General features: G+C 59.9%; 1 protein-coding gene across 1 annotated transcript; it reads left to right on the top strand.

Annotated features, from left to right (window-relative positions):
• The first annotated feature begins 1,878 nt into the window (after positions 1-1,878).
• On the top strand, positions 1,879-25,155 carry WDR18 (WD repeat domain 18). The gene is made up of 10 exons (XM_044998969.1): positions 1,879-2,127; positions 3,258-3,368; positions 7,464-7,597; positions 9,641-9,782; positions 10,771-10,914; positions 11,374-11,438; positions 14,495-14,619; positions 19,746-19,912; positions 23,152-23,220; positions 23,908-25,155. Exons 1-10 carry the CDS (start codon positions 1,918-1,920, stop codon positions 24,037-24,039), a joined length of 1,299 nt encoding a protein of 432 aa, XP_044854904.1. The 5' UTR covers positions 1,879-1,917; the 3' UTR covers positions 24,040-25,155.
• Positions 25,156-27,935: the final 2,780 nt, after the last annotated feature.

Below are 27,935 nucleotides of genomic sequence, written 5' to 3'. Positions count from 1 at the left end.
CAGCACGGGAGAGAAAAGCATTTCATATTCTCCCCTCCCTGGCACCGGCACGTCCTGCTGGGGGGAGCCAGCCATACCTCAAATGGGAGCTCGGCCAGGGCCGGGGGCTTAGGCCACAGGGATTCCCTGGGACAGAGTTTTAATTCTGAACTGGTTGTGATTCCCCCTTTGTAGCAGTGTCAGCTATTTCCTGGGCTGTTTTGGAGGCCCTGCATTCTTCTCAGAGGGGGCACCATGCACTAAGGCACAAGATCGGGAGCCAGGACTTCTGGGTTCTATTCACAGCTCTGCCACTGGCTTTGCTGTGTCTCCTTGGGCAAGTCACTTCACCTCCCGCACACTCCGTTTTTCCCATCTAACAGAGATAGCGATACTGACCCGCCTTTGTACAAGGCTCTCAGAGCTCTGCAGCTCACTAGCTCCCATTCATAGGGAGCCCTCCTCTTCCTGAAGGATCCCTTAGCATGCAATATAGCCACACAGCACCATGAAATGCAGCCCCCCATCCCCCGAATGAAACACGCTCCCTGACAGCAAAGAGTGGGGAAACTTGAACCAAAGGCACCAGGACAAACCTTCCACCGAGCCCCGTCGGTTCTGCAATGGCCTCACGTTTAGAGTCTCAGCTGAAAGCCTTGCACGCGCTAAACGTCCCAGCGTCGTGCACGACACTATCAGACCTCGGCAGGTTCCATTTGCCTTAAGGCCCCGGCCAAAATTTCCACCTCCCGCCATTACCACTGTGCATTGTGCTGTGAGCCCCGTGGGCTCTGACCCTGCAGCCCACCCGTGGCTGCGTTTCTGTAGGTGTTGGATAGATATATGGCAACAAACCCTCCACTCTGAGACCCACGCTGCCTTCAGAGGACTTGTAAGCTGATGGTTTGTAAAGTATTTCAAAGAGGAATATTATTACACTGGGGAGGCCTTTGTCTTAATCCGCAAGAGAAACCTGATACACGCGAGTGTTGAAACCATTAGGGAAAATTCACACTCTTTCCTGTCCCATCACTTCCACAACCGGCCACTCTTCATTCCAGGTAAAGGTCACTTGCATCTTCATATGATTTAGCTACAGGGTCTGGCTGAGCGGGCGACCTTTGACCTGTGAAACAAGGCAATGAGCAGTAGCCAATAAATCCTGATGCCTGCAGGGGAAAAAAGGGGGGGGAGGAAGATTGATTGGCGGGTGGGGGTGGGGAGGAGGCGGTTGGAACATTAGCCCCGATGCAGGCAGGAATTCACCAGATCAACTCAGGGGTCCTGGGCTCTCCCTTGTAACAGCAGTGAGTTAGTTACACCAGGGACCTGCAGGAATCCACCTCTGTGCAGTCCCGGCCCAGCCTTCTCCTGAAATGCCCCCACCCCTTTTATCCAGCCCTGGAAGTTAAGTTTATCAACCCTGACTTGCTACAGTCTTTACTACGCCAGCCATGGGAAAGCTCGGCCCAGGGACACCCACCAAGCAAGTCGAATTGGGCAGGTGCAGCATCGACCCCTCCCTGAAGAAGGACACCCCTAGTGCTGGGCTGTGCTCCCAGCAGCACTGGGGTGCAGTGCTCAGCCCTCACCCCATGCTGCTCAGCACCCCCCTGGAGCATTAGGCTTAGTACTGACGTGGAAACAGGAGCAAACCCTTCTGAGTCTGCAGCTGCAGCACCCAGCTGGAGCATTGAAATCAGGCTAACATCAAAAGAACGCCCCCTGGCGGGGGACCCATCACAGCTACTGGGTCTCCCATCCGCGGCTGGGACTAGCTGCCTCCTGCTTAGCTTCGAGAGCACGTGGGCGGACGCAGCCCCTTGCGAAGGGAGGCGCCTGAGCCGCGCTTCCTTTTGGTTGCCCGGCGCCTCGTTGTCAAGCGGCGGCCGCTCTTAGTCCGGCGGCGCTCTCGTTGGTCTGGGCGGACCGGAGAAGATGGCGGCGCCCATGGAGGTGGCGCTGGTGACGGACGCCGCCGGGCCGCTGAGCAATTGCTCGGTGTGGGAGCTGCACTCGGGCTCCGCGCTCCCCGGCTACCGGGGCGGCAACAGCGGGGCGCGGGGCCTGGCGCTGCTGGGCGGGGAGCACCTGCTGGGGGCGCAGCTGGGCAAGGGCTACATCAACGTGTGGGAGCTGCAGAGAAAGGTACCGAGCCCCGCCCCGGGCCCCCCATCGAGCCCCGAGCCCCGCCCCCCCGGGCCCCCCATTAACCCCGAGCCCCGCCCCCCCGGGCCCCCGTCTCAGCTCCCCCCCATCAACCCCCGCCCCCCGGGCCCCCCATCAACCCCCGAGCCCCGCCCCCCCGGGTCCCCCATCAACCCCCGAGCCCCGCCCCCCCGGGCCCCCGCCTGAGCTCCCGGATCAGCCCCCTCGGACCCGCCCCCGGGATCCCCCCCGGGCCTCCGCCTCAGCTCCCCCCCATCAACCCCCGAGACCCGCCCCCCGGGCCCCCCATCAACCCCCGAGACCCGCCCCCCCGGGCCCCCGCCTCAGCTCCCCCCCATCAACCCCCGAGCCCCCTGCCTCAGCTCCCCTCATCAACCCCCCGAGACCCGCCCCCGGGATCCCCCCCGGGCCCCTGCCCGAGGCCCCTCCCGGGCCCCCGCCTCAGCTGCCCCCCATCAACCCCCGAGACCCGCCCCCGATCAACTCAGCCCCCCCACCAGGCTCCCGCCTCAGCCCCCCGATCAGCTCCCTCGGACCCGCCCCCCGATCAACTCTCAGCCCCCACCCGGGCCCCCGCCTCAGCTCCCCCCATCAACCCCCGAGACCCGCCCCCCAGAGCCCCTGCTCCCAGGATTCCCTCTCCCCCCCCATCAACCCCCGAGACCCGCCCCCCGGAGCCCCCGCTCCCAGGATTCCCTCTCCCCCCCCCCATCAACCCCCGAGACCTGCCCCCCGGAGCCCCCGCCCCCTTTCCTTTTAGCTGAATCTCTCACCCCTTTGGTAGTTGAAACCAAACCAGCAAAATCCCCAGCAGTCTTGTTGCTGGCACAATTTTAACCACAGTGTGGAGAGAGCCTTTGTCTGTCCTTCGTCTTCCTCCTTTGCTCCATCATCTTCCTCCTCTGCTCCTTTCTAACCCCTGTCCTGCCTCTGTTTCATCTGCGAACTCCAGGGGTACAGGCAGAGAAACCAACCGTGTATTAAGGACGCACATTAAACATTGAGAGGCTCAGTGAAAATCATCTTCCCCAATCCTATCCCCTCACACACAGTGAATCTCTGCCCACTCACTGAAGGCTAATGCCCCTTTGCATTCTTTGTACTCCTAGGACCAACTCCAGCAGAAGATCATCTGCCCTGGGCTGGTGACTTGCCTGACAGCTTCCCCTAATGGTCTCTACATCCTGGCAGGCATTGCTGAGAGCATCTATCTGTGGGAGGTAAGAAGTCTGAGGGCTGTTGAGTTAGAAATGAAACCACATATCAGTAAACAACCCCCCTTAAAAAGCTGCCACCATTACAGTGAAACAAGCTCATTCAATAGGCTATTGGAAAAATTAAATATATTTGCTATAATGAGCATGACTGCGCAGTTTCCGTCTTTCGTTTCCCATAGAGGCAAGGACTGTCGGTCGAATACAACACTGATCACGTTGGCAATTAACAAAGAGAGGACTTCTGGTTGGTACTTTGGTTATGTAGATGATAGCTTCAGGGTGCTTCCTGTTCATGAACTAGACTTGTGTTATAGGCAAAGTGAACACAGCCTGAGCTCTTGAATGCTTTTCATCCAAAATGCTTCATTCATAGAAACTCCACAGTGCTCCTGGGATCGGGGGGAGAGGATTACGCCCATTTGTGATCTAAGACCTAAGACACTGAGTTGGGGGCTTGCTCAAGGTGATTCCATGAATCAGTGATAGGGCCTTCAGTACATGCCAGGAGTCCTAGCTCCTGCACTAACCATTAGGCCATGCTCTGCCTCCAAAGGCCAAGGTATGCATTAGCTCAGGAAACGGTGAATTGAAATATATGGTGCCACGGGTCCGATTCTTTGTTCTAGGCCTTCTGATCCATTCATGCCTTTCCCCTGGCAATTCACGGCCGTGAAAAAACCAGACGTGCCATGTGTTACGGGCACAGAACTGTCTGCTAAGCTGGGAGCTAGCTTGAAAGTTTCACTGAATATTTTTGAGACTTAACTGGGTTTAAAAAAAAATGCATTTAAGCTCCAAGGAAACTGAGGCACGTGTTTGTCATATCACCTGAGTTCCAGGGACAGCAGCTGATCCGAGTGCAGAGATTTGCGTATGGTCCAGTTACTGAAACGTCCCATCCCTTTTGGCATCAGTAATGACACATTATCTGTGCTCTCTGACTGGCTGAGGACTTTCTAGGCCAGTTCCAAATAATTTAGGAATTCCTCATTCTTTGCTTGTGTGGAAACCCACTTTTGTGCAGTTACAAGAAAGTGCCACACGGGGGCAGGGGCTGCCTTCCTAGCAGGGCATTTGCGTTATTGCACATGGCTGTGTGGAGCTGTCAGGTACATTTTGGGGGTGTCGTAGCCAGCTGTGTGAGCAGATGCTTCTCCCCCGTACCGGGCTGCTCCAGCAGCCTGTTCTTCTACGTAAGGGGAGAAAGAGGCCCACCAGGCAGCCCAATGAGAGGGTGCTGGGTCTCATCTCTGGTGAGCACTCTTTTTCTCACTTAATATTTGTATGGGAGGTTAGGGCTGGTGACAGGTGCTGGCTGGCTCTGATCATCCCCAGATCAGAAGGGAGCTTAATTTCCTGTGGCCCATTCCACCCTTGGGCTTAGAGCTGAGGCTACCCAAAGTGGCTGGTAGGAGGTGGTGTGTAGGGACACAGCTTAAAAGGAAATCTACAATCGTTTTGATCATCCTGACAATCTGTTGACAGGATAAGCTGGGCCAAGAGTCAGAACTCCTGGGTGTTATTCCCTGCTCTGCCAATGACTTGCTGGATGACCTTGGCATCGCCTCTCCGTGCCTCAGTTTCCCCATTGGCAAAATGAAGATCATGCTGCTTGCCTGCCTGTGTTAGGAGCTTTGAATTAAAAGTTCTTTTGGTCCTTAAGTGTTGATGATTGCAGCATTTTTAGTAGGATTTATGCAGGGCCCCAAAATGTGCTAAACGCTTCCTAGGGCAAATATAAAAGATCTGACTTGGTCCCAGCCCCAGAGCTAAATTGCAAAGTGTCTAACTTGTAAAGCTCTCAGTCCCAGGGAGCCTTGTTATTTGAGCAGCTGTATATTTATCTATCAGATTTTGCTTTTAAAATGTGCTCGTGGTACAGTAAAAATAATAATTCAATCCAAGTGCTGAGTCGGGACTGCTGGGCGCACAGGAACTCCGTGAAAGATGCTGTGAGCTGCTCTCTCTCTCTGGCTGTATGTATAAATACTGCCCTTTCCAGCCAGTGCTCTCAAAACACTTTGCACCAACTAACTGCACCTCACAAACCACTCCCTGCCCCCAGTAGATAGGAAAGTGTTTTGTCCCGTCGCGTAGATGGAGAAACCGAGGCACAGGGAAGGGATTTTACTGAGGCCGCACAGAACCAGAGCTGGGACTGGAACCCAGGAGTCTCGTGCTGTAACAGCGAGTCCATCTAGTCTCCAGTTCATCATGGCTTGGCTTCTTTTTATGCACAAATCTGAAAGCAAGTTGGAAACTGGATCTGTCTCTTCTGTGTGGCTCCCTCCCTGCCAGGCCCTCAGGGAACACCGTTAGCAACCTTTTCTCCCAGAGCATCCCAAAGAACTTGACGCTGAGGTGTACCCAGCTTGGCTGAAATGCAGCCACCTCTCGGGTGGAACCAAGTCCAGCACAGCAGACAGCAGTGTAGGGGAGCGAAACGTCTGCCAAGGATGCCAGGGGGGCAAGCTGCCACGACAAGTGGGCTCTCTAATGTGCGGGCGAAACAAACGGCTCTTGGTTTGTAAGGATGCGTCAGAGAGACCAGAACACAACGGGCTGTGTGGTGCTCAGTTCACCTTCCTGTCCCAGGCAGTATAGCATCTCACACCTGATGCTGGGCTGTCTACGCCATCCCAGAGAGAGAGGCTAGCCCCGGGGTTAGGGCTCTAGTCTGAGTCTTGGGAGATCCAACTTCAGTTCCACCACAGGCTTCCTGCATGACCATGGGCAAGTCCCTTCTCTTTTCTGTGCCTTGGTTTCCCATCTGTAAAATGGGGTAACAGCAGCACTGCCCTGCTGCACTCTCAGCACATGAAAGATTGTGAGGCAGGTAAGTACCTAGATAGATGGATCCTTCCCAGCCCTCTCGACTTGAGCCCTCTGTCATCCAGAGCAGGGCCAGTTCCTCACCTCGTGCCAACCAGCGAAAGCTGAACAATTCATCCCTGAAGCTGAACAAAACTACTGAGGCCCAGTTTCTTTGAAGTCCTGTTTCCGCCGAGCCCCAGCCGGGGCCTTTCACCTGGACTTAATGAGAGCAAGGGAGTGAAGCGAATATTTCAGCCCAGCAGCTGTCCTCTTTATGTCCCCGGAAAGGTGTTTGTCCGGCATCCCTAGGTGGGCTCGCGGCTCCTCCAGCCTTGCAGGTAATTAGCTGTGCCCAGATGAGTTCAGAGAGAATCTGAGCAGGGGGAATTCCTTCCCAATATCCCTTGCCACCCCACGGGACAGGGAACCAGAGTCGGGGTGCAACTTATTCTTTGGGGAACCTAACCCAGAGGGACAGTAATGGTAACTCTGAGATGCACCCTTGCCCCCATCACCTACTGTCTTATGTGCAATAGTCTTCTGATCAAGATTATTAAACACCTCTTTCAGTTGCACTGGTATTTAGATCTCAGGAAAATGAACGTGTGTCTTTTTAGAGGCGTGGCTGTTCTTGGTGGGAACATCCTTGGCCTCAAATCTCCAACTTCATTGGCAAGAAAGCAGGGAGAAAAGCTAGTGGTGGTGGAGCTTGGGAGAATTATATGTTAGTTTCTCTGTCTTTGTCTTTTGATCTGCAGCAAAAGAGGCATCCATGTTGATATACTAACTGACATTAGGTTCCAGAGTCTAGTCCAGCTGAGTTTAACAGGGGACAGTTCTCTAAACTTGTTTCAAGCCGTCTGCAGACACAAGCAGATGTTGCTGCGTCAGTTACGCTCAGGCGCGTTTCGAAGGGTCTCTTCGCAGCCCTGGGGGGGACCAGCTGTTTTGAAGTGACAGGTTAGTTTGGGGAGTGCGGGCGGGCAGCCTCCCGACGGGAAGTACCAGCTCATTTTGCTGCCGGGGTCCTGTTCAAGCCCGCAGATGAACTAAGCAAAGTCAGCCGCGCACACACACACGCTGTTTAGTTCTTTTGTTTACCTGTTGCATCCTGCCTGTGTGCTCCCTGGGGCAGGGACTGGCCTCTTTGCTGCTTTCAGCGGGGTCTTGATGGGGGTTTTTAGATGCTGCTCCAAGGCCAGTAAGGAATGAGAGCTGGAAGCCGGGCTCCCGGGGCTGGGAAGACCCGGGGCTTTCCCGTGTTCATTTTCTTTTGTTTTCCAGGTCTCCAGTGGGAACCTCCTCGCCATCCTGAATCGACACTACCAAGACCTCACGTGCCTCTGCTTTACCGACGACAGCAGTCACTTTCTCTCGGGGGGCAAGGACTGCCTGGTCCTGGTGTGGAACCTTTACAGGTAGCGTCACATTGCAGTGGGGGCTGGGGCGCCATCCACCGGGGCTGGGGAGCAGTGGACATTTGGGCTTCTCCCACCCGGGGGCGCTGTCTAGCCCAGTGCAGGAGCGGTGGCTGCGGGGAGCCTCCTACTGTTGTCTGGCTGCGAAGCAGGAGCGGAGCCTGGTGCTGTTCCCTCTCCCCGGTGAGGGGTTGCACTCGATTGTTCCACCAGGGATCTTCTGTCGTTTAAAGCCAACATATAGAAACCCAGAGAAGCAGGCAGGAAAACGCCCACGCAGATAAACGGGTTGGATCCACCTCCCTGGCAAGGTGTATTTCCTGCACACGAGGAAACTGCTTGTGTCAAAGGCCCCTTCCCAAGGAGCACACCCCGTGTAACCAGACACATGCGGGAACCCCATGCGTGTGTTTGAGTTGGTGTCACGTGGGCTAGGAGTCAGACCTCCGGAGATCTCTCCCTAGCTCTGAGTGGGGAGTGCTGTCTAGTAACGAGGAGCAGGGAGGACTGGGAGACAGGATGCCTGGGTTCTATTCCTAGTTCTGAGGGGAGCATTGCCTAGTGGCTAGATCAGGGGTCTATGGACACAGGAGTCCTGGTTATAGCCCCAGTTCTCTGAGGGAAGCATGCTCTAGTTAGCTACAGCAGGAGAGTGGGGGCCAGGCTTCCTTGGCTCGCTTTCCAGCTCCGGGAGGGGAGTGGGGGCTCCTGGGTTCTGTTCTGAGCTCCCGGAGAGGAGTGTGGTCTAGCGGTAACAGCAGGGGGGCTGGGGTGACAGGGTTGTAGTCGTCTGTTCTCAGCTGTGCCACTGACCTGCCAGGAACCTTGGGTAAGTCCCTTCACCCCTCTGGTGTCATGTTTGTCCCCGTCTGCTGAGTGGAGCCACGTGCCAGGGCCACCCAAGGGAGGGCTGATGTTAAGTCCATGTTTGTAAAGTGCTTTGAGATCCTCTGATGAAGGCACTAGAGAAGGGCAAAGGATTCCTATGGCTAATGGACAAAATGCTTCATGTGCAGCAGGGAGTGATCCTACCCTGGCTGGAAAGGGGGTGAAGTCCACCGGAGCGTATAGGAGACCTCTCCCTGCTCTGTGTCAGGGACGCCTGCTTTGCTGCTGACAGGCACGTCCCCTCCTACTGTGAGCTGGGTCCCACCTGCCCCGTCACTGAGGTGAAGGGGTGTGGCATGCGGGCTGAGCTAGCGCTTGGCAGCGGGGATGTCAGTAACTAAGTTGTAACCGTGTGCACCAGTCTGACCCTGTGCGGCCGCTGGACATGCAGCACCTGTGCCCGAATCGCCTTTACCTTGGTGCAGACACCGAGGAGGGGAGGGGTGGGATTGGATGGGGGGAGTAGCAGTCGCTGGTCGCAGGACGGCTTCTCCAAGACCAGGCTGCCATCCCTGAGCATCCTAACCCGACCCCATCCTGGGGCAGGTGGCAAAATGAGCCTGGCTCCTGCTGCGGCTGCTTTTGGGAGGCAGACGAGCCTAGAACACCCTGGGCACCTGAGTCTGTCCGGGGGGACGGGAAGGAGCTGTGCCAGCCCTGCCGTCGTCTCGGGGGTGGGGGTTCCTGCCCGTTGATGGCTCCACGAAGTGGCGCAAGCGGGACGAGACCCCGGCTGAGACATTTCAGAGCCAGGGACAGTCGTAAGCTCTGATCCTGGTCTCCTTGCTGGGGTCGAATAGCATCTCCACGATGCTGAGCTCGCTGTTGCGGAGAGTCGTTCCCTTCCCCGGCTCCCGCGAGCATCCCCGAAGGGCCTCTCGGCCAAAGGGGGAACTGGCCTGGCTCCCCTTGGAAACTGTCATTGGCTTAATCAGCTGGAGGGGGCGCTACTCCTTCGCCCCAGCGCAAAGTGAGCCCTCGTCCCAGGCCCCTCTGCAGCCTGGCTTCCCAGGTGTTGGCAGCCGGGCCTTCGCTTTCCCCCCGGCTGCATTGCTGCTCCCTGGAGCTTGCATCCCCACCGCAGCCCTTGCTCCCTCGCATGGCAGCTGCGCTGTCCCTGCTGCGTTAACCCCCCTCTGTTCTTCCCCATGGCAGCACCCTGCAGGTGGAGCACTCCCAGATCCCGGAGCCCCGCCACGTGTGGTCTCGACACAGCCTGCCCATTACAGACCTGTGCTGCGGCTTCGGAGGCCCCCTGGCACGAGCGGCCACCGCCTCCCTCGACCAGACGGTGAAGGTAAGGGCTGCATCTGGCAGCTCCGGAGTCCCGGCCTGTGGCTTCCGCGCTGCCATGGAGGGCCTGTGCGGCTCCCAAAGGGTTAAGCTCTAGCCTCTCTCCGGCTGGGTGCTGTTTGCAGTCAGTTCAGGTCCTTGGCGCGCTCTCCGGTGACTCAGAACCTGCCAGTCCTAATGGGGTTTCTCCTCCAAACGTCAGCAGCTGTTCTGTCACCTCAGACCGAGGTCCCCATGTGCTTGGCAGCTTCCCGGCTCTCCGGGGAGGTGCCTGGTTAGAGGCCTGTGAGTTGTGCCCAGCTGGCAATGCCTCCGTCCGGCAGGAGCACCGAGCCGTGCAGGCTGCAGTATGGGGACATTCAAATATTCCGGTGGGTCCCTAGGAGGGGAAGCTGCCAGGGGATTTGATCCCCGTTTTACAGGCGGGGAGGCAGAGAGAGATTAAGGGGCTTGTCCAGCCATGCAGTGAGGCCATGGTGCAGCTGGGACACCCAGCCTTGTGGTCTGACCACTAAGCAATGCTCCCCCTCTTGGACTGTGAGCTCCGAGGAGAATGAAAAGCATCCGGGAATGGGGAGACGGCTCTAGAGCATAGATAAAAGGAGGGGGCCTGGACTGATCAGGCGGCTGAATTGGAAGTGGATGAAGGGAGGGGGACGGAGGGGATGCAGGAGGCTGGGTAACCCTCCTGTGTTGAGCAGCGTTGGTTCCCATCTGTATCCTGGAGGCAGTGTCGTCTAGTGAGGAGAACAGGGCTGGTCAGGACTCCGTGCTTTGACCTTGGGCTGGTGAGTTTGTGCCTCAGTTTCCGCATCTGTAGCCTGGGGTGATGCTGGTGCTCCTCCTTCCCAGGCAGGTTAGTGAATGCTGGCGAAGTGCTGCAAGCGAGCTCCCCTGCTGGAAGGTGCTAAGGAAGGACGACATGTTCTAATAATGCTATTCCTAAACAATTAATTATCCTTTTGTCCCCCTTTCCCCCCCCCCCCCCCAAGCTCTGGGAAATCTCCTCTGGAGAGCTCCTGCTCTCTGTCCTCTTCGATGTGGGCATCATGGCGGTGACCCTTGACCTCTCCGAGTATCACATGTTCTGTGGCGGCATGGATGGCTCCATCTTTCAGGTCGACCTCTGTGCCTGGGTGAGTGATCTGGGAGGGGCCCACTGGGTGGCGGGTGTCCTGCCGGGTATGTGTCCCAGTGCGGGTGTCCGTCTGCTGGACCCCCACCCTGCTGCAGAAGAGAGCACGTCCCTTCGCCTCTGCTTCCCGGACTCTGACTCTGCCAGCCCTGCGAGGGGGCGAACTCTGATTCAGGGGACAATGGAGCGAAGGCTGCTCCGTCTCCCCTGCTCGGCTGCCTGTCCCGGGCGGTAACCCCGGGCAATGCTGCGCCGTGTTGGGGTGGTTGCCGTCCCGACACGGGATTGCAACAACGCGGGGCCACTTTGGGGTCAGGCCTGGGAGGGGCTCACAGCCAGCTCCGTCTCTGTCCTGCTCTCCCCTTGAGCAGAGCTCCAGGGAGCCGCTTGCATTTCCGCAAAGGAAAAGAAGCCGGGTTTATTCTTCTCTTAATTCTCTCTCCTTCCTTGGCTCTCGCAGCCTGTTCAGAGAGACCGAGCCTTCCACTCGGAGCGGGAGAACGGGAAGATCTTCAAGGGACACAGGTGAGGCGTGGCTCTTACAGCTGCTCTGTCTCTAATAGCACCAGCTCCTCCCCAGCACCAGGTCACTCCAGTGATGTTACGCTGCCGCCTCCTCTTGCCTCAATGGCTCGTAGGAGCCGGAAGCAGCAGCTCTGCAAGCGCCACGCTCCGAGCTGAATTCCAGATGAGAAATAACCCAGGGAAGGGCGGTTATACTGCAGCCATTCGCCCCCACTGCTCATGGGAGCAGGAGGGTCTAGTGCAGGGGTCTCAAACTCAAATGACCCCGAGGGCCGCATGAGGACTAGTGCATTGGCCCGAGGGCCGCATCACTGACACGCCCCCTTGCTGCCCCTGGCCCCACCCCCAATCCACCCCTTCCATGAGGCCCCGCCCCTGCCCTGTCTCTTCTCCACCTCCTCCCCTAAGCGCGTGCAGTTTTAATAAATATATACACTCAGTAATGCACCTCACTCAAAGGACAAAACACGCACTTAGATTTACTGCCTAAGGCTCTGGGAGGGAGTTTGGGTGGGGGAGGGGGTCTGGATGCAGGCTCTGTGCTCGATGCAGGCTCCAGGCTGCGGCAGGGGGTGGGGGTGCAGGCTTTGGGACGGAGTTTGGGGATAGGAGGGAGTGCAGGGGTGAGGGCTGTGGGGCTGAGGGCGAGGGGTACATGATGCAGGAGGGGGCTCAGGGCTAGGGAAGAGGGTTGGGCTGTGGGGTGAGGGCTGTGGATGAGGGGTTCATGATGTGGGGGCGCTCAGGGCTGGGGCAGAGGATTAGGGTGCGGGGGGATGAGGGGTTCATGATGTGGGGGCGCTCAGGGCTGGGGCAGAGGATTAGGGTGCGGGGGGATGAGGGGTTCATGATGTGGGGGCACTCAGGGCTGGGGCAGAGGATTAGGGTGCGGAGGGATGAGGGGTTCATGATGTGGGGGTGCTCAGGGCTGGGGCTGAGGATTAGGGTGCGGGGGGAATGAGGGCTCTGGCTGGGGCTGAGGGTTTGGGGTTGGAGAGGCTCAGGGTAAGGGAAGCCTGCCTTGCCAGTACTGGCGGAGGGCAGGCACTAGGACCCTGCACCCTAATCCTCAGCCCCAGCCAGAGCCCTCATCCCCCCACACCCTAATCCTCTGCCCCAGCCCGGAGCGCCCCCACATCATGAACCCCTCATCCCCCCGCACCCTAATCCTCTGCCCCAGCCCTGAGCGCTTCCCTTCCCCCCCCCCCCCCAGCCCGGCCCCGGCGGGTCCCGCTTCCCCCCGTTACCCGAGCGCGTCTCCGGCGGTCCCGCTCAGAGCCGCGTGGTGAGGGGGCGGGGCTGGGAGCTCTACGCCGAGCGCAGCACTCAGCCCAGAGCTCCCAGCCCCGCCCCCTCCCCACGCGGCTCGGATCGGGGCGGGGCTCAGGCGCTCGGACGGAGACTCGGCGCTCTATGCGCCGAGGCTCCAGGAGAGGGGCGGAGGCGGGAGCCTCCGCTTTTCTCTTGGGGGCCCCTGCGGAGCTCCCCTGGGGAGCTCCGCGGGCCGCAGGGAAGAGCTCCGCGGGCCGCATGCGGCCCGCGGGCCGCATGTTTGAGACCCCTGGTCTAGTGGTGCAGAGAGAGAGGACTGAGAGTCAGGGCACTGGGTTCTGTGCCCAGTTCTGCAAGGGAGTGTGATTCAGTGGCTAGCACAGAGGACCTGGAACAAGGTTCTCCTGGATTTTATTCCCAGTTCTGGGAGGCGTGTGGCCTAGTGTTTAGACAGCAGAGGGGAACAGGCATTCCGGACTCCTGGGCTGGGAGGGGAGTGTTGCTCAGTGGTTAGAGCGGGGCTCGGGGACGAGTTGGGCCATGTGGGTTCTGTTCCCACAAGCAGAGAGGTACGGCTCGTCGTGTCGTGTTGTGCCAGCCATGGGCACCGACTTCCCCTCTTTCCCATGGGTGTTTGACCCCCTCTCTGCCCCGACCCCTCCCGCACCCCAACTCCGTCCCCTCCCTGCCAATATTCCAACGGCTTCCCCAAATCCCCACTCCAGCCCTGCCTCTTCCCCGCCCCCTCCCCTGAGCACACCACGTCCCCGCTCCTCCCCCACCCTCCCGGAGCGTGCTAATGCTGCCAAACAGCTGTTTGGTGGCGGCCGGGCGGGAAGCGCTGGGAGGTAGGTGGAGGAGTGGGGACACGGTGCACTCAGGGGAGGAGGGGGTGGGGGGAGCGGGGAGCTTGGCTGCCAGTGGGTACAGAGCACCCACTAACTTTTCCCCATGGGTGCTCCAGCCCCGAAGCGCCCACGGAGTCGCTGCCTATGGTGCCAGCTCCATGATTTTTGTTGTTAACAACTGGGCAGGGACTTGGTTTATCTAAAGAGCCAGGCAGGTCCAGGGTACCTGGCCTGTTGGGACTGGCACCACCACTGAACCCCTCCGAGGGGGGAGAAGAGGCCGGGAGCAGTTGGGGGAGAAGAGGAGGTGGGGCACGGAGGGGCTGGGCAGGGCATGTCAGCAACCCCAGGGGCTGCAGTGAACGATGGGCTGCATTGGGGTGTACGGCGGAGGGGCGCCCGTCAGTGCTGCTCCCCTCCTGAGTCAGTAGCTGACTAGTGACCTCCCCTTTCTTTCCATGCCTGTGTCCCAGCAAGGCCTTGGAGTCTCAGGGAACTCCCTTCCCCCGCATGACCCCGGGGAACCCCCCCCCCCCGCTCATGCGTGCCCTGCGGTGACCCCGGGGAACACCCCCCACCCACCCACCCACCCATGCGTGCCCTGCGGTGACCCCGGGGAGGAAAGCAGGATGCTGGTCTGTCCGGGCCACTCCTTGCATTAGCCAGAGCGCGGAACTAGGAGGCACCTTGACATGCTTCCAACCCCAGGACGGAGGAGCTTGGATCCTACTGTGCAGCTGTTGGACTGCAAGGCCCGCCCACCTACGGGGAGTGGAGGTGGCCAGCCAGTGGGGTGTCCTGTGTCCACTTCAACCCTGCATCTCCCTCCTAATCTCCAGGCCAGTCCCCGCGTCCCCACTGGCCACAGCCACGCGCACAGGGCAGCGCAGCCACTCAAGCCCTCGTGGCCTCTCACCGCTGTCCCTCTGTCCACAGGAACCAGGTGACCTGTCTGTCCGTCTCCACGGACGGCAGCCTGCTGCTCTCCGGCTCGCACGACGAAACAGTCCGGCTGTGGGACATCCAGAGCAAGCAGTGCCTGCGGACAGTGAATCACAAAGGTGACCGGGACCCTGCGCACCCCTCCCTCTCTGCCATGCGACCCTGCAGAGCAAGCCAGTAGCAAACGGCTTGCGCCGGTTTTCCCTGTGTGAGACAGTCTGAGCTGAGACCTCCGCCTACTGCTATGGGGCTAGGGGTGGCTTAACCCCCCTCACTCCCCTGGCGAGTTTACAGCTGGAGAGAGGCACCCACGGCTGCGCTGCAGGAATCGGATGCGGGAGGGAAGGGGTAATATTTTCCAAGCTCCTCCCGCAAAATAAGCTCCGCTCACAAGGGATGCCACTCGCAGTTGCTTTTGCAGATGTTGAGAACATGCAGATCCGTGGGCTCCTTGGTCCAGGCTGCGGATGCACCTGGGGGCTCCGTGGTGAGGCTTTCATGCCCTACTGGAGCAGCAGGTGGGTTGCTGCATGGCAAGGCTTTGGCAGAGCTTTGGCTGGGTTCTGACCGTCCGTCTGCTCCAGAGTCAGCCAGGTGCCTGGGAGGATGCTAATGCCCAGGGGTTTTGTACTGGGACGTGGCTAGAGAAGGCGGCATCTCCCCTCCCTCCGCCTTCTTTTGGGGGTGGGGGGGTCCGTGTCCCGAGGCCTTGCTCCACATTGCCATCGTCCGTTACTGCTTGTTTCCATGCTCTCGGGGGGAGGCAGCGGCGTGAGGGGATGGGCAGGAGGGTGACCCGGGCGCAACAAATTCACTTCACTTAGCAGCCTCAGCACAGCATGATGCACCGGAGCCTCTGCCAGCCCAGACTGTTTAGATGGGCTTGTTGCTAGCAGGCTGGTAGGTGTGAATGGTGATTTCCCCCCCCCCCCCCAGGAGTCCCCTCCTAGCTAGCCGGCCCCCATTATCTGTAGCCCTGCTTGATAATACAGCCCCCTTTCGGCAGGGAGCTGCAGCCGACGCCGGCCCAGGCCAGTCGTTGAAACCACGCGGGCCGTTGAAGTACCATCAATGGTGAATGACAGCAGGGCTTTGATTTCCTGCTCCCTCCGGATCCCATGCAGGGCGCGAAGTCGGATTGTTCCCCCGGTCCCAGCTAGAGCGGGGTGGGTGGACTGTGTGCGAGAGGGTTAATTGTCACGTGCCTCGGACGCTGTGGAAGTGCGGCCTGCTACGGTCCCACGGCTTGAAGGGGGTCTCCCATTCCCGTGGCAGCTGGGCCTAGCGAGAGGGGCTCGGAGATACCAGGTGTAGCCTGCTCGCCCCTGAGGGCACCGGGAATGATGGGCTGAGGCGGGCAGGAACCGGGCTGGCCCTTGCTATTCCTAGCCCGACCCCCAGTGGCTCCCCTTTCCAGTGTTCCCACACACCCACCCGGTCGAAGAGGCTTCAGCCTGGATAAAGCGGAGACCCAGCTGATGAGCATTTAATGCAGGGAGCGCTGCCCCCCCCACCTGGCGCTCTCCTCCTATATCTGCCCAGGAGACGGCCCGAGCGAGCGTGCCGCGCCGCGGAAAGGCCGGGATTCACCGCTACGTGTCCCGGAGCTGTGGGTCTCTCCCTCCCCTTCCCTGATCACTGCCATCCCTCAGCCCAGAGAGCGCCAGGAGCCAGCTCCATCCCATAAACCGGTGCTCTGCCCCTGTGCTCCTGCAGCCCGCCCGCGAGGCGTAGAGACAAGCACGGGCCTGGCTGCCGTTCTGGTGACCTACAGGCTAGGGCAGCCGGGAGAATGATGCTCTCCATGCAGAGGGCAGGAGAGAGCTGCCCCCAGGCCCACATGGAGAGTGAAGTACAAGAGACAAACCCCAGAGGAGGCCGGAAATAGATCCGAGGAGTCAGAGGGTAGCGTGATCCTGCGGCTCCCAGCTAGAGATGACCAAGGATGTTACGCCGATAGCTTGCAGGGGGCAAAGGGGCCTTTCCTGCAAGGTTTGCTCGTCCGTGGCAGGCTGGGAGGGGAGCCTGTCAGCGCGGGGGGGCGGATGGATTCAGGAGCTGGTGCTAGCTGCTGTTGAGTGATGAGCTGTGACTCCAGGCGGGGCTACCCAGCAGGGCTCCCCGGTCACTGAGCCCTCTCCCTTAGCATTCGCCAACCACACGCTGGTGGGGGAGCAGGGGGAGCAGCGTTGAATCTGGAGAAACATCCCTGAGTGACCTTCGTCCTGACAGGCCCGGGAGCTGGAATTTGGGCTCCGCCCAAGACGAGAACAGAGGAGTTTCCAATGGAGAAAGCAGGCAGCGAGCTGGAGCGGGGAGGGTGGCAGACTAGGAGCCGGGTCTCCTGGGTTCTGTTCCCAGTGCGGCCACTGACTCCCTTTGCAGCCTTGGACAAGTCACGTCCCCGCCCAGTGCCTCTGTTTCCCCATCTGTAAAATGGAGCGAATGGTGCTGCTCCATCTTTGTGAAGCACTTTGAGATCTGAGGAGGGGGGCAGCCGTGGGGCTAAAGCACCGAGGGGGGGCTCTGGAAACTCTGACCTGGGTTAGGGCCTCCGGGTAAGTCATCTTGTTTATGGTTACTCGACTGAGTCCCTGTGGCCGCGTTGGCAGGCAGCCGCTCGCTGGCCAATAGCTGATCCGTCCGTTACGAAACGCTTCTGGGAAGGAGTCTCCTGCTCCTTCCATGCGGCTACCAGGCTCTGCAGCAGTCTGGCACGCTGGCAGGGAATGGACTGGGCGCAGCACCGGAGCTTCGGGATAATTTATGACGGCTCTGGGGACTTGTGGTCTCTCTGCACTCCCTGCTAATTGCCTTCCTGGGAAGATGCCTGACCTGTTGGGGACTCTGGGGCTAATCTAATGGATGCTCTCAAAGTTTGTCAGCTTGGGGCAGGGGGAGCAACATTTTTTAAAAAAGGATCATCGTGGCAGCGGGTGGCTTCGGAGAGCAGCCCTTGGCCGGGGGAGGCCTGCTTCTGAGCTGGAGAGGCAAGGCCTTTAACTGCCCTGCTGTGTCTGTACTACAGCGCTGCTGGGTGCGCTGTCTCCCCCGCGTCGGGTAGCTAGGGCCAGTCCTGGCCGTGTCCCCCTGTGAGCGGGACCCGAGTCCATAGCGAGTTCTGATCAGCCGGGGTTTGGGGATGGTGCTGGGGAGCAACCTCCCGCTCTTCCCCCTCCCCCCAAATGTTCATCCCTTCTCCCTCGGGGAGAGACCCACAGTAGCGTTCAGTTCAGGGCCAGCTTAAAAACTGGCAGGAACCTTCCTGGGCCATTTCTCGATCTGCTCCCCTCCTTGTTCCCTCTGTCTCTTCCTCATCCGCCACTTGGGCGGCGCAAGAGCCTTCTCCTCTGCATTTCTCTCCATCCACAGCTGCCTTCGTTCATTCCTTTGTCCTGCCACACTCAGCTGGGAATGTCTCTCTCCTCCTCTTAGCCGTCTACCCCCTGAATTCCCACCCCCCCATCTTATTGAGCTGTGTGGAGTAGTGACATGGGGGGACACACCAAGCTTGTTTTTAATTAGCCACCACTGTGCTGTTCTGGCCACGCACCCGACCCCCCCTCTCCCCACCCCTCTAGATGAGCGGCGTTTAGATGCTGCAGCTGCTCGCACCCGCTACTCCAGAGCACATGGGAGCCCTCTGAGCTGGGGAGGCAGAATTTGTGTGTTGGGCAGGAGGACTGATGGAAACCAGTCCCCCGTGTGGGTAAAAGCAGTAATTAAAGTGCTCATTAACTCTGCCAGATGAGTGGGTGACAGATCGTGCCTGCGAGGCGCAGGCCGGTGATGGATAGCCCGCTCTGCAGAGGACAGCCAGCCTGCTGCGCCCAGGCAGCCTCCTCCCAGCTGCACACCCTGCTCCGGCGCCCGGCGGGGAGAGGCGATGGGGTGCTCTTTCCAGGGGGAGCCACTCCCCGTCTGCAAAGGGATCTTGCACCTGCAAGGCCTGGCACTCCAAGGGGGGATGAGGGAGAAGGATATTCCACCCCCCTGATCTTTGGGGTCCCCAAGTTACTGGCAGAAAGGCTAAAGTGCATCCAGGCTTTGTCCTTTGTACATCACAGCAAAGTACTGACGCTGGCCTGGGCTTTACTTCTTTAACTTCTCAGATCCAAGCTTTTCCAGGGGCCTAGCGAGGCCCTGACTCCTGGCAGGTTGCTTGGTTTTTAAATAGCGACCGCCAGGGGCCCCAAAAGACACACTCGGCCCCCCTTCCCCCCCCAGGAAGGGGACCCTAGATCCGGCACCGCTGGCAGGAAGGCTTGGGGTGGGTGGAAGGAAAGTGCGCCCTGAGCCTTGGCTCCTGCAGCACCACGTGGATTGGGGCGGGGGGGGGGGCGCTGGTCATGTCGGGGAGGGGGACCCCAATTTCCCAGGGAAGAGGCTGGCAGGGCTGAGCTGTCTGCAGCTGCCGAGGGAAGCAAATCAGGGGTCTGCTTGTGGGGAGGGATGGGACTTCCCTCCACGTCCTGGGGGGGTTTGGAAGCTCATCTAGTTCATTTGTGAAACTGCCGTGGATGTTCAGGGGTCCTGCGTGGGGGAGGGGGGCAGGGTCACTAGCCTGCCCTGCTGCATGCACCCCTCCCCGGCTCCAACCTTCCCCTCCCCTCAAGTGTCAGCATCGCAGCTTCTGTAACCCCATAACCTCCAGCTGCTGAGGCCTGGGCGCCTCTCCCTGGCACAAGTTCCAGACAGAGGCCACCCCCTGCTTTCTTCTCCAGTTTTGGGGGGCACAAGCCCCCCCATCCCTGTCACACCATCAGCTCTCTCCCCAAAGCAGGAGAGTCCCCAGGCACTTCTAGCCTCCTTTCAGTGAGCCAAAGCCCTCGGTGCCTGGAGTGCTTCCCTGGGCTTTGTGAACAGGCTGGGGCCGCTCTGTCCCCCTGCGGGGCCGTCCAGCACCCCCCCAAAGCAGCCCGACCTCGGACTCTGCCCAGCGCGTTGCCTCGAGCAGGCCCCTGAGTCCTGCGTCTGACGCCTTTGAGTCACTAAGGTCGCTCCCCAGGCTTGATCAGCTTCTTGTTGGGGGTTGTTTTTAGGGCTTGGAACCCAGGAGTCCCGACTCTCAGTCCCCCCTGGCTGCCCTAAGCACAAAGCTACGCTCCCTGCCGGAGCCAGGAAGGGAACCCAGGAGTCCTGGCTGCCGCCCGGCCCTTCCTTTCGTATCCTGGGCTGCCCCGGCGTCCCCTGAGCGTCTGCACTGGGTGACCCTGACCGGCTTGTCCTTTTCCTTCGTCCCCAGGCCCGGTGACAAACGCCTTCATCACGCTGGCCCCCGCCAACATGTTTAACCCGGACAGCAAGCCCGGCGTGCCTCTGCCCAAATTCAGCAAACACCTGCACGGGACCGAGAGCAGCGAGGATCAAGGAGCCGAGGGGGTGACGCTGCGCCTCGGCCTCCACCAGCAGGTAGGAGCAAACGTCGCCGGCGTCTGAGCTGGGCCTGGGGGGCGGGGAGGGATGGATATTGATCCTTCCAGCCAGAGCAGAAGCAGGGGGCTGGTCCCTGCTGATCTGATGCTGAGGAGGTGGGCAGAGAGACCTGATGGACACCCAGTTTACAGAATACCATACTCCTGTGTAGTGGATGGGAACGGCTTGAAAGCCCAGCGTCACGGCCAGCACCCCTGGGACTGGCCAGTCGGTAAATCAGGCTGATCTAGAGGTTAGAGCAGGGGGGACTGGGAGTCAGGACTCCAGGCTTGTATTCCTGGCTCTGGGAGGGGAGTGAGTTTCTAGTGGTTAGAGCAGTGGCAGGGGGACAGGACTCTTGGGGTCTATCCCCAGAGGTGTAGGGACGTCTCTGCTGAGGACCCTGCTCTGGCAGCCTGTCCCAGAACCGAGCCCCCGAGCTCCCATCCACCTGCCCTGCGAGGTTCCCCCTTCCTCATGTAGAATGAAGCAGCCCAGCAGCTGCTCCTCTGCAGACCTTGGCTGAAGGTTCTTTACTGTCCCCAGGTGTCCTAAGGAATTGCTGGCTTTGAAGGGGTTTCTAATTAACTGATAGTGGCTGAGAAGCTGGAGCTCCTTCCTCGAGGGGAATTAAAGAACAGTTTCTCTTGCTCTTCCACCCGGCGAAAGGGCTTAATTAGCACTGTGCCCTCTGCCTCTGAACTAATTGCTGGCGAAGGAGAGGGGGGTGTTGAAGGGCGTTCGACGGTGCGAGTGGAAAAGGGATCCAGGAGCCGGGGGCTAGGGAGCCTCAATCCTCCACTCAGGCTGGACCGTTTGTGTCTCCTGCTCCCTGCGATGCTTTAGCCTTCTGCCGTAACGGTTCAGGTTCTGGGAAACCGCGCGGCGCCGGGGCTGAGCCGCACACGCTGTGATTGCACCGGGCGACAGCAGGTTTTCAGGAGGGAAGAGAAGAAAAGGTGCAGTGCCAGCCTCGGTCCCCTTCCCCCCGGCCACACCTCTGCCCAGTCGCGTCACCAAGCGCGGTCGAGGTCCTTGCTCCCCGGTTTGTTACAGTCGCCGGCTGGAGCCGCAGCACTGCGTGGAATCTGCCGCCACGGTGATCTCGTCTGATCCCCAAAGCTCGTCATGCAGGGGAGGGTGAGCAGCTAGCAAGGGTGAAAAATCGGGACGGGGGGGGGGGGGGGTAATAGGCGCCTGTATAAGATAAAGCCCCAAACCTTGGGGCTGTTCTGTAAAATTGGGACATCTGATCACCCCAAAGCAGAGTCGGGCCAGGTCGGTAACTGTATGAGTGATGCCAAGTGCTGCAGGACGGGGTGGCGACGGGTTGGCTTCCCTCTGTCAGCACTGGCCCCGGTGCCCCAGCACATTAGGGGGCACGGGGCTGCTGGGAGCAGGGGGGGGGTGGCGTCCCTTGGAGGCTGTGCTGACCTCAGTGCCTCAGCCTAGCACTGGGGGGCGCCGTGCGGTGCTCTCCCTTTGAAATTAGCGCTGCCCCTCTGCCCTAGCAGAGTACTAGGAGGTGCTGTGCTGCAGGGGGCTCAGTAGGGGGCGCTGCCAGCCCTATGCCCCAGCACGGGGCTGTGCTGCAGCCAGTGATGTAACCCGAGGCCCTGGGGGCCAGTGCAGTTCTGCACAGAGTTTAAGGCCGCAAGGGACCATCTGCTCCTCTAGTCTGAGCTCCTGCATAGCACAAACCGGTCAGTTTCACCCAAACACCCCTATGCCGAGTCCGGGGGCTTCAGTTAAACTAAATCACGTGCGTGCCCAGGAGCCCTAAACAGTAACGTCCAGGGGCAGGGAGTAGGCGAGACCGAGGTGGCCCGCGGCCCCCGTCCGGCAAGGAACTGATTTGGTGAAACATCCAGAGGACCCAGCAGGCCCTGCGTTCCCATGGGTGCTTTCCACAAGAGTCTGAGCGCCCTCCTCTCCGCCCTGGCCACGCCTACGTGCAGCTAAATTAATGCCGCCTCCCTGCGACTCCCCTCGCGGGGCCCGCTGGGGCCGTAATCGTTCCTTCCTGCCTTCCGCTGTCGCGCAGGGAGGGTCGTGCTTCAGCCCCGGGGATTGGTGCCCGGCTGGGGGCCGCACGCAGCGCTGCAGGGATGTGTATTAGTAACAGTCGGGCTCGTTATGTGCCCCCTTCGCTCCCCTGTCCTGCCTCTGCTCTTTCCTCTCTCCCCAGCAGCCTACCTCAGCCCCTGTGTGTGTTGGTTTGGGCAGCGGGGAGCAACGCGAGCCCTGCTGGGCTGGAGACCTCTGTCTCGCCAGCAGCTCTTCTCTGTCCCTCCTGCAGCCCTGCACACCCGCAGCGGAGCAGAGCTCAGGGCTAGGTGCTGGCAGTGCGGCGTCCCCTGCAGCTCTGCTCAGCAAAGGCAACTTGTGCCCGGTTGTAATTGCCCTCCTCAGTCCTTCCCTCGCTCCTCCCCCAGCCTGCAGTTGCACCACGGCCCTGTGCCCGTGTGGAGGCCGGTGACCTGAGGCATGCAGCCTGCCTTTCAGAGCCTGGGAAGTCAGCTGAGCACCTTTGCAAACCAGGCTGCTCGTGACCAGCCCAAGGTCACGCAGCAAGTCAGTGGCAGAGCTGGGAAATCCCTTGCTCTAACCAGTAGGCAATTGCAAACCCCTTCTCCCCCCCCTCCCACTCCCGCCAATGTCTCCCAGCTCCACTGCGTCACTGGGGTTTGCTGTCGCAAACTCCAGCTCAGCTCTCTGACCTTTAACCACCTCCCCAGCCGTTCTGCGGGGGGAAGGGCAGGTCTCGTGCTGGACAAGAAAGTGGTGTGTAAAGCCCGACCTCTGGCCTCTCCCTGACCTGTGAGCAGCAGTGTAGCCGGGCTCCGGAGCACAATCTGGAAGGAGTTGGGAGCCACAGGCCCTCAGGGAATAGACGGGGGGACCGGGAACTGGAGCACCATCCTGCTTCTCATCTCGGGGATGTACCGAGGGGAATGCGCCAGGGCAGGGCGGTGGGTGGGGAGAAGGGGGTGTGGGCATTGTTCAGCCGAGCGAGGAGGAGAGATCTCGTCTGTAGCGCCAGCGTCTCCTTTTGGAAATGAGAATCGTGGCTGCAGCCCGTGTGCCCGAGGTCCCAGATGAGCCCATCCGGCTCGGCCAGGTGCCAGCAGCGCTGGGACAGTCTCTGGGCACTGCAGGGTCCCGCAGTGGGCTTTGGGGATGGTAAGACAATGGGCTCATGGCCTCACTGACCCCTCCGATGTGTTTCCGTGCAGGGGGTTGGGGAGAGCTACTTGGAAAAGGCTGGCCGGTTGTACTCGCAGATGTGCTCGACCAGGGAAAAGGTGAGTCCCACACACACCCCTGGGGGCCCCAGCAGGGCTTGGCGAGCAGGGGCGGCTCTACATATTCAGCCGCCCCAAGCAATCATGCGCGGGAGACGCCCCGGGAGCAGCGGACCTCCCGCGGGCATGACTGAGGAGGGTCCGCTGGTCGCGCGGCTCGGCTGGCCCGCCCGCAGCTGTCCGGCGGCTCCAATGGAGCTTCCGCAGGCATGCCTGCGGGAGGTCCAGCCGAGCCGCGGGACCAGCGAACTGTCCGCAGTCATGCCTGCGGCAGGTCCACCGGCCCAGCCTGCCGCCCCTGCCGGCAAATGCCGCCCCACGTGCGTGCTTGCCGCGCTGGGGTCTGGAGCCGGCCCTGTTGGCGAGGGTTGGCAGTGGAGGGTGGTCTGAAAGGGGGGGCACCTCCTTCCAGGCACACAGGGTCCCCCTGGAAGCAGGGTGCTTCCTAAGGCTTCCAGGAAGGTCTGTTAAACGCTCTCCCCGAAACTCGGGAACCCTCCCAGCACAGGGTTAGGGGGTGACTCAAGCCGAGAGGCTTCAGGGCAGGGAACCTGGGATGAGGGGGTAGAAAAGAAGAGGGTTTGGGAGTTACTGTCATCTTGGGGAGACCCTGGTTACTTTGTTCCCCTCGGGCCTGGGGAGTCGAGCCCCCTCCTCCAATCCCCCTCTGCCACCCTCTCCCTGCAGAACCTGATGGGAGACCAGGAGCAGCTGAAGATCCAAGTGACAGAGCTGGAGGATGAAGTCAGCACGCTCAGGAAGATCAATAAGAACCTCTTTGACTTCTCTGCCCGCATCATCACTAAGTCAGCCAAATGAGCGCTCGTCCCGAGCCCTCGCGCGCCCCCGCCCAGCCCTGCAGAGCTCTCGGCGGGGGGGGGGGGGGCGGCTACCCCCCCAGGCGCCGGTGCCCACGGACGCGTGAGCCCTGCGGTCCACATGGCCACGCGACCTCCCGTGGAAATCCACAGCACACGCCAAGCAACCAAGCATCCACACGCAGACTCAGCCACCCAACAGCTGGGCACATGTAGGCAGGACGCTGCATGTGCCATCAGACACGCTTTGGACACGCAGTCCCCCGTGGCCGTTCTCACACGCAGCCGTCTGCACGCGTCGGTGTAGGCAGGGGAAGCGCGGTGGGATCTCCGCAGCGTTCTGGACTGAGGGCACCGGGCGCCTGGGAGACCAGACTGGTGCGAATGGAGATACTAAAGGGAACTGTTCCCAGGCTGGGGGCAGAGGGTGGCAGATACAGGGGGACACCCCCCTTCTCTTCCCCTGACTCCCCTTTTTCTTACTCTGCCACGGTGCACGGACAGAGCAACAGGTGCTGCTTTTGTCTCCTAACACCCTGGAGGGGGGCAGGCGATTTGGTCTCTCTCTCCCCCTCCCCGAGCGGAGATGCTGCTGCTTGGCCCTGAATCCTCTGCACTAACCGGGCTGGCTGGGGGGCAGGGTTGTAATTTCCCATCGGTGCCAAATCTGGGCCTGACAGTCACAGAGCCTGAGCCAGCGGGACACCGACGCCTGCTGGAAGCCCCAGTCCTCCTCCCCGCCCCCGCCTGCTCAGCTGGCTCGTTTAGTGCGCAGGAGGGAGGGAAGTAGCTTTCTGTCCAAGTGGGGGGGGGGGGGTTACAGCTCTGCTCCCGGGTTGGTGAGGTATTTCAGGGCGTGAGATTAACCCTTGGTGGGAGAGGCAGTGGGTGCTACATGGATTACACATACGGTCGCCTGTGTCGGAGCCGCTGAGCCAAACTAGGCCCCAGCCTGGGAGGTTGTTCTTTTTTTATCATCGTTCTGGATCCAGTTCCTTTGTTCTCAGACCCTTTTCTTGGGAATTTGCCTTTGGACTCTGTCTCCTTTCGTCTCGTGTTGCGGCGTTTGGTTTGATTTGGGGGGTTTTTTTACATAAAAATTGTTTTTATAGTGATACGTGCTTGGGTTCTTCACGTCTTTCTGTAGCGCTGTCTAGCCAGGGATCTCAAAGCACCCTGGGAATTGGTTAAGCGTCATAACAACCCACTCCCCAGTGGAATTGGTGTGTGGTAGTATCCCTGTTTCACAGATGGGGGAAACTGAGGCACAGAAGCAGGGAAGTAACTTGCCCATGGTCACTTGAGACGTTTGTGTCTTGGATTCCTTGTCCGCTCCCTCCCAGAGCTTGGTCTAGAACCCAAAAGCCCTGACTCCAGTCCCCTGCACTAGCCACTAGACCACGCTTCCTTAATGACAGAACGATGGCTTGTGGTATTTGCAGCCAGTCCTCTGACCAGCTCAGGGGCTCAGCTCCCCTCTGAGGCAACCCAGCTTCACTTGGGCCTGATTAACTCACTAAGCAACGGAGAGGCAGCTAGTTAGGCAGGGAAGCACCTGGGCATGGTACAAGGCAGCGACTCCCAGTGTGAGGAGGAAAACAGAGGCCCCTGGGGGGAGAAACAGACCCCAGAGCAGTGAAAGAGAGAGCTCCCCCAGAGCCGGCTTCTCAGGAGGAAGCTGATGAGGGGGGCTCGAAAGGACACCTAGGAAGAGCACTCGGGCGGGACAGTTTCCAGACGGAAGGCACTGAAGGGCAAGACGCAGAGAGACACAGCCCCTGCCCCCCTCCAGCTAGAGGGGCTGGGATGGAGGCCTCTGTGTGACGTTCCAACTGGGGGTAGAATGATGTAGAGCCCGGAAGGGGCACTGCTCAAGATACATAAGCCTTATGGGAGCCCACTAGGGGAAACTGAGGCAGGGACGTTCACTGATGTGGCACCTGGGCACGCTGGAGTGAGGGCCCCCACCACTCTCCCCTTTTACTAATTCAATGGCAGCTTGTCTCCAGCGGGCCTCTGTCCGCCCCCACCTTCCCGCAGCTTTTCCCTGCCGACTCCACGCGCAGCACAGCACCTCCGAGGTAAGTGACTAGGAGACAGTTGCTGCAATGAAGTACTAGACTATTTTTTTCAGTGAGTCCAGGGTCCTAACTCAGGGTGTTGCCCCGTAACCTGCTTCCTGCCCCCACCCCCAATGTCAGGCGACGCTCTCCGCCACGGTGATGGGCACCGAACTGACCTACAGCAGGGAAGGAAAGGGAGGATGTGGGGGGTGGGGAAGATGCTCCCCTTGCCCTCCCCTTTCACTGAATGTGTGTGCGCAGTGGATGGGAGGGAGGTGGCTGCCCTGCCCCCTTTCACTGAGCGGGGGGGGGGGGGAAGTGCCCAAATCTCCTGGGGGCACAGGTGAGCCTCGACCCATCCGCACACCCTGCAGTGGTGGACCTGTTTCATAAACCAGAAGCACGAGCATTGGATTTGGAGTGCGGTTTAATAACCCGAGCGTCCGGGCCAAGCTCCCCTCTCCTGCCAGCCCACTTAGATGATGCTTTTAGTTTAATAAGGGATATTTCTCTTGGTTTTTTTTTTTTTTCACCCCATCTGTTTTTCTTTTTTTCCTTCAGAAGTTTTGGATCGATGTTAATAGGCTGCGTCAGAGCAGCAGCGGCCGCAGCCAGCCAGCTGCTTTGAGAGCCGCAGGCATCTCCCAAGGCAAAAGGACAGTACCCCAGGCTCTCTGATATCACAGTAATGGGCACCTGTAAGGACCTGGGTGAACCAGGGTCTCCTCCTGGTCTCCACGCACACTTTGAATCTTTCCCAGCCGGCTCTGCCAACATAGTCCAGGCTCCAAAGGCAAGAGCTCAGCTGTGGGCCTTGGGAATATTCTCTTCTGTCCCCTCCCCTTGCCCCTCAAACCCAGCATCCCTGCCCTGCTTTCAACACAGAAAGCAACAAGATAACGTCCAGCTCGGACTGGCTCCTCCACCCACCCTGCTCAGCCCGCACCCTAGATCCTCCCTCTCCAGCCAGACCCTCCTACTTGCCCTACACCTGGGTGGGATCATGACCCACCGTCCTCAGTGAGACAGCAGCCCCCACTTAATCCTTTCCAAGCTGGTGGGACACCCTGCCAACAGAGTGGGTGGTATTTCAGGTGTGACAGTACCACTGCCAGGTGGTGTCTCCCCCTAAGTGGAGAGTTTGTAGGTGCCCATGACAGCAGCCTCAGTAAGGGCGGGCTGGAATTCATTTTCTCCTGCTGTCTATTGGAGCCCACACCATGATCCTTTGCAAGCACGCAGCCTTGGCGGGCCGAGGCCTAGATGACTGGGTAGGGTTAAGGCACAGGCTTTTCTTAGCTGCTGTGCCCTGGCTGTGGGGTTTGGGAGGCCAGGGTATAGTCCATGGGGCCTTGCCGGGGCCCCTTGTTTTAACTGGGTAGATGTCACTCAGCCAGCAGCCCGGTAGGTGCCAGGTATGTCTCTGTTATTGACTCCCTGGTATCCGTTCCTGGGGCGGGGGATACAGCTCTGGAGCCCGGGTGCATTTCAGTTCATTGCTCTAGTCTTGTCCTTCCCTTGCCCTGAGCCCTGCTGTCCCAGCCCAGAGAACGTGCTCGTCGCGCTCGTGGGCAGAGCAGTTGCCTGGCTGCAAACTGCCCTGCGGGAGAGTCCCGAGGGAGGCTAGCGTCCATGCTGCCACGGGGCAGGCGATCCCAGATGGGCTGCCCAAGGTGGCTCTCAAGCAGCGAGGGGAGATTGTCTCCCACTAACAAAACATGGTGGGATTTACCAGCCGTGTTAACAGAAGTACGTCCCAGGGGTTGGGGGGCCAGCCTGGGGGGTGGGTTCAGTTCCTGCTTCTCCCACAGGTCTCTCTGGGCCTCAGGTCTGT

The sequence above is a fragment of the Mauremys mutica genome, chromosome 24, assembly GCF_020497125.1.
Source record: "Mauremys mutica isolate MM-2020 ecotype Southern chromosome 24, ASM2049712v1, whole genome shotgun sequence".
In the NCBI taxonomy this organism is placed as follows: Eukaryota; Metazoa; Chordata; order Testudines; family Geoemydidae; genus Mauremys; species Mauremys mutica.
This window is presented reverse-complemented; position numbering and strand designations above follow the sequence as displayed.

Bases quoted from the DNA above. Each gene is read 5' to 3' on its own strand.
- WDR18 (XM_044998969.1), top strand. From the start codon at position 1,918: ATGGCGGCGCCCATGGAGGTGGCGCTGGTGACGGACGCCGCCGGGCCG. The intron at 9,783-10,770 runs GTAAGGGCTGCA...CCCCCCCCCAAG, and splicing joins CCCTCGACCAGACGGTGAAG to CTCTGGGAAATCTCCTCTGG. The intron at 14,620-19,745 runs GTGACCGGGACC...CTTCGTCCCCAG, and splicing joins GCGGACAGTGAATCACAAAG to GCCCGGTGACAAACGCCTTC.